This window comes from Coregonus lavaretus (genome assembly GCF_964263955.1).
Source record: "Coregonus lavaretus genome assembly, contig: HAP1_SCAFFOLD_3420, whole genome shotgun sequence".
NCBI classification, from domain to species: Eukaryota; Metazoa; Chordata; class Actinopteri; order Salmoniformes; family Salmonidae; genus Coregonus; species Coregonus lavaretus.
This window is the reverse complement of record NW_028162752.1, coordinates 33,856-45,704: the sequence shown is the minus strand read 5'-3', so window position 1 is coordinate 45,704 and position 11,849 is coordinate 33,856. Positions and strand designations below refer to the sequence as shown.

The 11,849-nt window shown below is 43.6% G+C and overlaps 1 protein-coding gene across 1 annotated transcript in view; it reads right to left on the bottom strand.

The window, feature by feature from the left end:
* Positions 1–3,235: 3,235 nt before the first annotated feature.
* The window catches only part of LOC311118925 (microtubule-associated protein 2-like), a gene marked incomplete at both ends in the record, with an annotated part of 42,464 nt that continues 33,850 nt past the window's right edge, over positions 3,236–11,849 (bottom strand). Inside the window, 4 exons of the mRNA XM_084193676.1 lie at positions 3,236–3,460; positions 3,797–3,909; positions 4,937–5,018; positions 9,571–9,663. Of these exons, the coding sequence (XP_084049802.1) occupies positions 3,236–3,460; positions 3,797–3,909; positions 4,937–5,018; positions 9,571–9,663 (513 nt within the window). The remainder of the gene's footprint in view (positions 3,461–3,796; positions 3,910–4,936; positions 5,019–9,570; positions 9,664–11,849) is intronic.

The window sequence follows — 11,849 nt, the reverse complement described above, 5'->3', positions numbered from 1 at the left end:
CGTACATCTACTTTTAATTACATTTACAGTTGCTGTAGGTTGGGATAGAGGATAGGGGATAGGGGTAGGGGATAGGGGTAGGGGATAAGGTTAGGGGATAGGGGGTAGGGGGTAGGGGATAAGGGGTAGGGGATAGGGGTAGAGGATAGGGGGTTAGTGGGTAGAGGATGGGGATAGGGGATAGGGATAAGGGATAGGGGATGGGGGAGAAGATAGGGGATAGGGGTAGGGGATAGGGGATAGGGGTAGATGATAGGGGGTTAGTTGGTAGAGCATAGGGGATAGGAGATAGGGATAGGGGATAGGGTTAGAGGATAGGGGATAGGGGATAGGGGATAGGGGATAGGGGATAGGGGATAGGGGATGGGGTAGAGGATAGGGGATAGGGGATAGGGGATAGGGGATAGGGGATAGGGGATAGGGGATAGGGGTAGAGGATAGGGGATAGGGGATAGGGGATAGGGGATAGGGGATAGGGATAGGGGATAGGGTTAGAGGATAGGGGATAGGGGATAGGGGATAGGGGTAGAGGATAGGGGATAGGGGATAGGGGATAGGGGATAGGGGATAGGGGATAGGGGATAGGGGATAGGGGTAGAGGATAGGGGATAGGGGATAGGGGATAGGGGATAGGGGATAGGGGATAGGGGTAGAGGATAGGGGTATAGGATAGGGGGTTAGTGGGTAGGGGATAGGGGGATGCAGAAAGAACACAGAAGCAAACATTAATCCTAAAAGAAGGAGGAATACATACCACAAAATGGCGACAGAAAAAATATAGAGGAACACATTATCAAACAGATGCAACATGACTTGTTGAGTTTCCTTTTTTTAAAGTTTGTTTTTATGAAATGTAGTTTTATTCATTTTCCCCCTTTCTTTTCCCCCCCTAAATGTTTTACACAAAACAAACCTAGCATCCAGAAGTGAACTGTAGAGACACAGGGTCCAGAGTTCCACAGCTGCTTCCTAAATGTAATCTTTAAATAATAGTCATAGCTTTATCCACAATATGGTTCAGACAACTGCAAGCCCTCTTGTGTTCATTCTCAGCCTGCTCTGAGAGCCTTAGGTTGTTCATCGAACACTATGGACTAAAAGATCTTACAGCCATCCAATGCCTATTGCTAGCATGGTGAATGGATGGGGATCACAGCTTCTGTGAGCTCCTAGCTATATCAACGTTTCTTTTGGACTGAGATATTTGAGATGAGAATCAAAGCAGCATCCTCTTAAACTAAACTAGGACTGGCTAACCAGACTTTTAGAAGAACAACTCCCAGAGAGAGAGAGTAGCATTGGTTAGTAATCTGTAATTAAAATAAGCCTTGTCCGAGCCAGAATGGCCCATAGGGGCAGGACCTTATCTCCTGTTTCTGTAATGGGAGGCAGCTTGATGTACACCCCCAGGACAGGGCGCTAGTCATTCGCAGGGCCTTTAGTACTCTGTTGCAGGCATGGAAGATGCACTCCTTAGCAATACCAGCACAGTTGTCTGAAGTCAACTTCAACAAGCATAACATACCAGTCAACTAATATCTACAAAAACATGAAGTGTTAATATTTCTAGCCAATGATTCAGGAAATAACTTACTAAAATCATTTTATTTGAAATAGAAAATAGCCTCTTTTTGTAACTAGAATCAATACATGCTCATCATACCATTATCTAGTTCTTGAAATAATGCAATTTTACAGGTATAAGTTATACTTATAGGACTAATCACTTTTTTTAAATTGTTTTTTTGAAGAGATGTTGCAGACAAAGAGCTGGTATATTTATACATATGTTCAATATATATTGTTTATATATTTATTATATATTGGATGTGGGACTAGCTGCAAGGATGCTTGAAGTATGGTGAATGTTGAGTCTGGCGTCCATGCACTTTACTGAGCAAAACAAGATGTGCTGGCGGCATGGCATGGGTAGAGTACTGTATCGGCATGGCCACGTAACTTCCTACCTAGTGTAAGAAAAGGCTGCTCCTAAGAACTGAACAGAGACCAGCCCACCCTATACCTGGCCCATACCCAGATTATGTTGTGCAAAAAGCTGATCTTGGGTCAGTGCTTGGACACTATCTATCTATCTATCTATCTATCTATCTATCTATCTATCTATCTATCTATCTATCTATCTATCTATCTATCTATCTATCTATCTATCTATCTATCTATCTATCTATCTATCTATCTATCTATCTATCTATCTATCTATCTATCTATCTATACGCAGCATTAAAGAAATACACCAGATAAAATATGGAGAAAAAAAGTACAGGTACTTGGAATGGAAATATCAACAAACAATTGACCAAAAGTACCTTCTAAATAGTCTCTAGTTCCATTAGGGTTGTTGTTTTTTCTTAATTTGTCTTGTTGACATAGGGTGGGGTAGGCAGCTCCATCAGGCGGTGAGTATGAGGCTGCTGTAGGATGGGGGGGGGGGGGGGGGGTCTTGGTGTCTGGGCTGGGGTTGACGAGAGGCCTGGGACAGGGTGAGGGAGTCTGGGTGGGTGGACTGAAGGCAGGATGGGAAGAGAGTGTCCAGGGCCTGGAATGGACAGGAGGCAGGGTGGGATCAGGTTGTCCAGGGTCTGGGATTGACAGGAGCTAGGGTGGAGGCAGGGTGGGGTAAGGGTGTCCAGGGCCTGGGATAGACGAGAGGCATGTTTGGGATGGACCGCATGGTAGGTAGCAGGGAAGGGTAGAGGCTGGGTGGAGGCAGAAGAAAGGTGTCCAGGGGCAGAGTGGGGTTGAGGCAGGGTGGGGTTGAGGCAGGGTGGGGTTGAGGCAGAGATTTGTGTGGGCTGTCTGGTACCCAAGGCTGGGGGTGGACTGGAGGGAGATTGGAGGCTGGGTGGAGGCATGATGAGGGAGCCTGGGCTGGACTAAAGACAAGTGAGGGAGTCCAAGGCTTGGGGTCAGGTTGAACTGGAGGCAAGCTGAGGGTGTCAGGAGTCTGGGATCAGTCGTCTGGAGGCAGGGGGAAGGTGTCCGGGGCTGGGGTGGACTGGAGGCAGGGGGAAGGTGTCCGGGGGTGGACTGGAGGCAGGGGGAAGGTGTCCGGGGCTGGGGTGGACTGGAGGCAGGGGGAAGGTGTCCGGGGCTGGGGTGGACTGGAGGCAGGGGGAAGGGGGAAGGTGTCCGGGGCTGGGGTGGACTGGAGGGAGACTGGAGGCAGGGTGGGGGTCAAGAGATCCGGTGCCTGGGCTGAGGGGGGTCAAGGCGCTCACAAGCCCTGCTTGGCCAGGGCGGCGGTGACGTCTTCAGCTAGAGTGGCTAGCTGTGGAGACTCCAGCAAGTTGATGCTGCCAGAGGAGGACAGGTGGCTGTCGCGGTGGGGAGACACCGTCCCTGACATGCCCGTTTCCGGAGACTGGGTCACGATGATCTCCGCCCCGTGGTCCACCCGGGCCTTGGCCGTATCACGGAACAACAGCTTGTGGCTTTCGATCTACAGGGAGTTAGGGTGGGTGAGATAGGCGAGGGGTACACATACACATACACAGGTGGGGGATACACACACACACACGCACAATCACACACAGGTGGGTGATTCATACTGTACACACACAAACGTCATATGGATGGTTCGAGGGGTGCTAACCTTGGAGGAGTCTGTCTGAGACTGATGTCCGACTGATCAGGTGTGCATCCCAAAAGGCACCTTATTCCCTTTAACAAGCACTAATTTTGACCAGGGCACATGGGGCCCTTTAAAGGGAATATGCCGTCATTTGGGACGCAAGCAATCTTCGTTGTGATGAGTTTACAGTATGATGGGACTTACCATAATGTGGCCTCCACCAGGGGTGTGGTGTGCATTATCCAGGGAACCCACCTTGGGCTGGGCCTTGTCTTTAAAGTCCAGCTTCACACTCTCTATGCGCACGTTACCTCCCCCTAGTGGAGGGAGAGGGGGGTAGTGTGAGTGAGTGAGTGAGTGAATGAGAGAGAGAGAAAAGAAGAAGAAGAAGAAGAAGAAGAAGAAGAAGAAGAAGAAGAAGAAGAAGAAGAAGAGACTTCAAGACAGGAATGTATTAACCGGTAAGTGAAGTGCAATATCCTCTTGGATATCCTCCCATTCATTTGTTCCAATACATCATTATAATTTATTATCAATAATTAGTCAAACCGATTATAAGACTGACTAGGCAGACCCTTATTCCTTATCAGGAGCCCCATTAGCTGTTGCCATGACTACAGCTAGTCTTCCTGGGGTCCATATCCTGCAGATATATCTGTCGTTTAAAATGTAATGTAATAGTTGCTTTGGAAATGTATCATTACCTCTAGGATGCAGGGTGAGTGTCGCAGTGTGAATGTATTATTGGACAGAAGCTGATAATCAGTATGACCACGAGATGGCGGTGTAGGACTCTGACGCAGTAGTCATCACCACTATCTCAAAGCAGGGGGGATTTTTCCGCATCACACAGCACACATGAGATCCTCTCACTGTATGGAAGCATCCCAAATGGCTCCTTATTCCCTATAGTGCACACATTTTGACTAGAGCCCATACCCATAGGTCTCTGGTCAAAAGTAGTGCATTATTCAGGGAATAGGGTGGCATTTGGGACATATCCTATGATGCTCTCTCACTCGTTTCCTTTATCTACAGTAAGGTAAAGGTCTAATTCCTATACAAGCCCACCATGGTCCTAGTGTGTTGTGGATACACTGTAAGCTCCCATATCTCTCAATTGTCAGTGTGGGGTGACCCAGGTAGATTATGATTGAGATCAACTTTGAGCCTTTTTACACACAGCTAGTTTGAAACCGTTGTCGAAGAGACGTCTTGCCCTCGACTACACATATTTTTGTAGTGTAAAGAGACATATCTGCAGCTGGCATCAAATCAGACGCCGGAATCAGATTGCCAAGCCACCTCCGTACACACAGTCTACAGGAAGTTTGGGTAGGTTACCTGGCCGGTGGCGGATGTTGTCCAGCGATCCACACTTGGAGGTCACGTGACTCAGGTCAATCTTCTTGGTCTGAATCTGCACCTGTGGGTATGATCTGTTTTAGTTTGCCCAGTCTGGTCATTTCTACCCATTAACCCATTGTCCAACCAAGGAGGATCAAAAGGCTGAGAGTCAATAACTCAGAATCATGGTGTGTTGCTCTCCACAATCCTAGCAATATCTAATATCTACTGCTAATATCAAGTACAACATCTACTGTTATTATGCCTAACGAGAACCCTCAGGTTCAGTTATGAAGATCTGAAAAGACAATACAAGTGCACATTCAGAATATTAGCCAATAAAAACACCCATTCAGAATATTAGCCATAGAATATTGGCCAATAAAAACACACATTCAGAATATTAGCCATAGAATATTAGCCAATAAAAATGCACATTCAGAATATTAGCCATAGAATATTAGCCAATAGAAATACACATTCAGAATTAGCAAGAAAGAGAGAAAGACAGAAGGAATAAATTATGCAAACAACCAAAAGGCACAGCAACTACAGACTGAGTAAGTAAGTGAGTGAGTGAGTGATTGAGTGAGTGAGTGATTGAGTGAGTGAGTGAGTGAGTGGGAAGCAAGCACAACAGAAGCATATGCATTAGACAACTGACAGTGACAAATCAAGAAACATAGGAAAAATAAGAGATTTATCCGTCAAGATTATTTAATAGAACATGCCTACTGTGTGGTCTACCATCAATGTAAATGTTTTATAATCGTGTACAGTGCCTTCAGAAAGTATTCACACCCTTTGACTTTTTCCACATTTTGTTGTGTTACAAAGTGGAATTAAATTTGATTTAATTGTCATGTTTTTTGTCAACGATCTACACAAAACACTGTAATGTTTAACATTTGTAAAAACTAAAAACTAAAAAAGAATATATCTTGATTATATAAGTATTCAACCCCCTGAGTCAATACATGTTAGAATCACATTTGGCAGTGATTACAGATGTGAGTCTTTCTGGGTAAGTCTCTAAGAGCTTTGCACACCTGGATTGTACAATATTTGCACATTATTCTTCCAAAAATGATTCAAGCGCTGTCATGTTGCTTGTTGATCATTGCTAGACAGCCATTTTCAAGTCTTGCCATAGATTTTCAAGCTGATTTAAGTCAAAATTGTAACTAGGCCACTCAGGAACATTCAATGTTGTCTTGGTAAGCAACTCCAGAGTACAGTGCATTCGGAAAGTTTTAAGACACCTTGGCTTTTTCCACATTTTTTTATGTTACAGCCTTATTCTAAAATTGATTAAATAGTTATTTTTCCTCATCAATCTACACACAATACCCCATAATGACAAAGCAAAAACAGGTTTTTAGAATTGTTTGAAAAAAAAAAAAGATGTTAAATATCACATTTATATAAGTATTCAGACCCTTTACTCAGTACTTTGTTGAAGCACCTTTGGCAGGGATTAAAGCATCAAGTCTTCTTGGGTATGATGCTACAAGCTTGGCACACCTATATTTGGGGAGTTTCTCCTATTCTTCTCTGCTGATCTTCTCAAGCTCTGTCAGGTTGGATGGGGAGTGTCGCTGCACAGCTATTTTCAGGTCTCTCCAGAGATGTTCGACCAGGTTCCAGTCCGGGCTTTGGCTGGACTACTCAAGAACATTCAGAGACTTGTCCTGAAGCCACTCCTGCGTTGTCTTGGCTGTGTGCTTAGGGTCGTTGTCCTGTTGGAAGGTGTACCATCGCCCCAGTCTGAGGTCCAGAGCAACCTGGAGCAGGTTTTCATCAAGGATCTCTCTGTACTTCGCTCCGTTCGTCTTTCCCTCGATCCTGACTAGTCTCCCAGTCCCTGCCTCTGAAAAACATCCCAACAAATTGATGCTGCCACGACCATGCTTCACCGTAGGGATGGTGCCAGGTTTCCTCCAGACGTGACGCTGGGCATTCAGGCCAAAGAGTTCAATCTTGGTTTCATCAGACCAGATAAACTTGTTTCTCATTGTCTGAGAGTCCTTTAGGTGCCTTTTGGCAAACTCCAAGCGGGCTATGTGCCTTTTACTGAGGAGTGGTTTCCTCTGGCCACTCTACCATAAAGGCCTGATTGGTGGAGCGCTGAAGAGATGGTTGTCCTTCTGGAAGGTTCTGCCATCTCCACAGAGGAACTCTGGAGCTCTGTCAGAGTGACCATCGGGTTCTTGGTCACCTCCCTCACCAAGGCCTTTCTCCCCCAATTGCTCAGTTTGGCTGGGCGGCAAGCTCTAGGAAGAGTCTTGGTGGTTCCAAACTTCTTCCATTTAAGAATGATGGAGGTCACTGTGTTCTTGGGGACCTTCAATCCTGCAGAAATGTTTTGATAACCTTCCCCAGATCTGTGCCTCAACACAATCCTGTTTTGGAGCTCTACGGCTTTGTTTTTGCTCTGACATGCACTGTCAACTGTGGGACCTTACATAGACAGGTGTGTGCCTTTCCAAATCATGTCCAATCAGTTGAATTTACCACAGGGTGACTCCAGTCAAGTTGTAGAAACATCTCAAGGATGATCAATGTAAACAGGATGCACCTGAGCTCAATTTCGAGTCTCATAGCAAAGGGTCTGAATATTTATGTAAATAAGGTATTTCTGTTTTTAATTTGTAATACATGTACAAAAATGTCTAAAAACCTGTTCTCGCTTTGTCATTATGGGGTATTGTGTGTAGATTGACGAGGATAAAAAAAGTTAAAAATAAAAATAGTATAAGGCTGTAACGTAACAAAATGTAGAAAAAGTAAAGGGGTCTGAATACTTTCCGAATGCACTGTATATTTGGCCTTGTGTTTTAGGTTATTGTCCTGCTGAAAGGTGAATTTGTCTTCCAGTGTCTGGTGTAAAGCAGACTGAACCAGGTTTTCCTCTAAGATTTTGCCTGTGCTTAGCTCTATTCCGTGTCTTTTTATCCTAAAAAACTCCATAGTCCTTGCCGATGACGAGCATACCCATAAAATGATGCAACCACCACCATGCTTGAAAATATGAAGAGTGGTACTCAGTGATGTGCTGGACTTTCCCCAAACATAATGGTTTGTATTCAGGACTTAAAGTTAATTTCTTTGCCACATTCTTTGCAGTTTTACTTTAGTGCCTTATTGCAAACAAGATGCATGTTTTGGAATATTTTTATTCTGTACAGGCTTCTTTCTTTTCACTCTGTCAATTAGGTTAGTATTGTGGAGTGACTACAATGTTGTTGATCCATCCTCAGTTTTCTCCTTTCACAGTCATTAAACTCTGTAACTGTTTTCTTTGCGAGACATTGGAAAACCTTCCTGGTTTTGTCGTTGAATCTGTGTTTGAAATTCACTGCTCAACTGTGGGACCGTACAGATAATTGTATGTGTGGTGTACAGAGATGAGGTAGTCATTCAAAAATCATGTTAAACCCTATTATTGCACACAGAGTGAGTCCATGCAACTTATTATGTGACTTGTTAAGCACATGTTTACTCCTGAACATATTTAGGCTTGCCATAACAAAGGGGTTGAATACTTATTGACCCAAGACATTTCAGCTTCTCATTTTTAATTTGAGAAAAAATATATAAATATATAATTCCACTTTGACATTTTGGGGTATTGTGTGTAGGCCAGCAACACAACATTTCAATTTAATCAATTTTAAATGCAGGCTATAACACAACAAAATGGAAAAAGTAAAGGGGTGTGAATACTTTCTGAAGGAACTGTATATGCTTAGGTTTGTAACAGTATCTGATAGAAACTATACCCTCCCTAACCATGCAGAATGCTAGTGAACATGTTGAGAAAGATGGAGCTGTGGTTTGTGTCAGTGAAAAAAAGGTTGTGAATTGGGTGGCCTCTCCATAACTAATCTATCCATCTATCTTTTAATTTTCATAAGTGGGGTTTGAGAGAGAGGGAGGTGAGAGAGATAGTCAACGTTCAAGTTCAACCTTTTTCCCCTCCAAGAAACAGAAAGCACAGCCATAAAGGACTAAATTTGAGACGTTATACACAGTCTGGGACTGGGATAGGAACCATGCAGTCCCCAGTCCTGCGTCTCCCTGGAACTCTGACTGGCGAGTGGTGTGTGTGTGTGTGTGAGAGAGAGAGAGAGAGAGAGAGAGAGAGAGAGAGAGAGAGAGAGAGAGAGAGAGAGAGAGAGAGAGAGAGAGAGAGAGAGAGAGAGAGAGAGAGAGAGAGAGAGAGAGAGAGAGAGAGAGAGAGAGAGAGAGAGAGAGAGAGAGAGAGATAGAGGAGGTGTGAGTGTGCGAGAGAGAGAGAGAGAGAGAGTGAGAGAGAGAGAGAGAATGAGAGAGAGAGAGAGAGAGAATGAGAGAGAGAATGAGAGAGAGAGAATCAGAGAGAGAGAAAGAGAGAGAGAATGAGAGAGAGAGAATGAGAGAGAGAGAGAGAGAGAGAGAGAGAGAGAGAGAGAGAGAGAGAGAGAGAGAGAGAGAGAGAGAGAGAGAGAGAGAGTGAAAAGAAGGAAGAAGAGGAAGAGGAGGAGGTAGAATGTGTGTGAGAGAAAGGGGTACCATACCAAAACGAAGAGAGGAGTGTGTGTGTGAGAGATGAGGAGAGACGTCAAGTGTATTAGGGATAAGAGACTCACATTTCCCCCTCCTGCAGAGTACTGTCTTTTGTCCAGGGAGCCACACCTAGACTGAACATGGCTAAAGTCCAGTTTAACACTGGGAATAAGCACCTGTAGGAGTCGGAGATAGTTTATATAACGTTTATATCATGTTTATATCTATAGACGTGAAGGTGAGGGGCGGGAGAGGGATTGGGGTTGTGACACAGAGCTTCATCCAGATGACTCGACAAACAGCTTCCCTGACTTCTAACCTCTCAACACCTCAGGGCATAACATTAGTACCAGAGTTTGGTTTTGAATTCCATTTTAATTCAGTCAATTGTCGAAGAGGAAAATGTCAGTTTAATTCCGAATTGATTGAATTGAAATGGAATTAAACACACCACTGATCATCTCTGACATCAGACACTTCTTACTTCCCCATGGCTACCAAAATCATGGTCATTACATCTTTACCAAAATCATGGTCATTACATCTTTACAGGTAGAAAATATCAGCAAAGAGAGACCTTGGGAAGATCTCAATTGCATACTCCTCGAATCCTCTCTCCTCGTCTCCTTCTCAAAACCCATTGGATGAGAAAGCCACAGATTCCTTCTCTCTGACCTTCTCCTCCAATGGGTTTTGAGAAGGAGAAGAGGAGAGAGGACGTGAGGAGTATGCAATTGAGATGACACTTTGTGATTGCTTTCTTCATGTAACCACGGTGACCTTCGTGCCTTGGGTCTACAACTGAGCAGGCTAGTCGTGATCCTCAAGAGCTAGAATAAACATAGACATACAATGACTAGAACAGGGAAAGCCCCTCAGAGCACAGCAATTGACTTGAATGGGGATGGATCTAGTGAATCTAATGTAACATCCCCTGAAATGCTGTATGTACTGCATGCCTGTCAACAGGGACACAGGGTGCTGAATCTGCCAGAACTATTCAGGCAGTCTTTTCTAGAGCCCTAGAGGTCCTGGTCAAAAGTAGTGTACTATTTAGGGGAATATGGTGCCATTTGGGATGCATCCATAGACTGTGAATATGGGATGTAAACTAGAATGGCTAAGGGACAGGATTTATTTCTAAAACAGTCACAGTTATTGGGCCAGGGTCTGCTGTAGCTGTAAAGAGACAAAGTAAGTTTGATTGAGACACAAACATAAAATAGCAGGATTGGTCGCGCTGCAAAGTATAAAACATCTTAACACATTTATAACATTATAACGCTAGACATGCAGAGAGTGGGGAAGAAAATTGAGAAGAAAGTCATAAGCCAGCAGATAGTAGAGAGAGGAAGATAAACTGTGATCAGTGGATTGAAGTGGTTTTAAGTGGTGAGAAAGAAAGAAAGAAAGAAAGAAAGAAAGAAAGAAAGAAAGAAAGAAAGAAAGAAAGAAAGAAAGAAAGAAAGAAAGAAAGAAAGAAAGAAAGAAAGAAAGAAAGAAAGAAAGAAAGAAAGAAAGAAAGAAAGAAAGAAAGAACAGAGGAAGAAGAGAGAGATAGGCAAATAGGTCATCTGGTTAGAGGTCACTGCTGGAGCTTCACAGAAAAACAACAAGTAGAAAACATTCTTCTTCCCACTGCATTTCTCTCACAACAACACAAACATTTTGATAAATCCCCTCATGTTGTACTTCTCTATACACCATGTACAGTATGCTTATTACACACATACACATATATGCATATTCTCTATAGGCCTACGCCACTTTAAGGCCAATACTGTGAAGAATAGTTATTTTAATGCTTCTCTCTATAGAAAAGGTTTAAATCTTCCATATTGTGTTCCATGTCATAACAGGTACAGAGAGGTACAAATGATTGTTTGAGTATGTTAACTCTGCATGGAAGATACATACAGTAGATGCACATGTGTTGTTGATAAACTTCATCAACACCATCATTGTTTTGTTGCATGTGAATATATATACTTCCATCATTAGAGTGGGTATATATTACAACTGAATGACGAACAAGAAGAGGAGACTTCAGTTTTGATCATCAGGCTGTTCAGATAAGATACTGAACCATACAGGAAGCAAAGTGCTCAGGAAAGGGAGTCTGTGATTTAAGTGTTTTTGGTTTTGTGCACATATCAATGGAACTGTACTCCCATTACAGTAGCTAGCTAGATGTGGTGCTGGGTTCCGAGATTAATGGAACTGAGTCTAAAGTTTGCTTTTCAAGGGAGAGACAAGGATATATCTTCACTTATAGGCTAATCAGAGAGTTCTGTAAACATACCAAGGTGGGAGTTGGTACAACTCAGAGCTAGCTGCATTGTAGTGGACAGAGGAGGGCCAG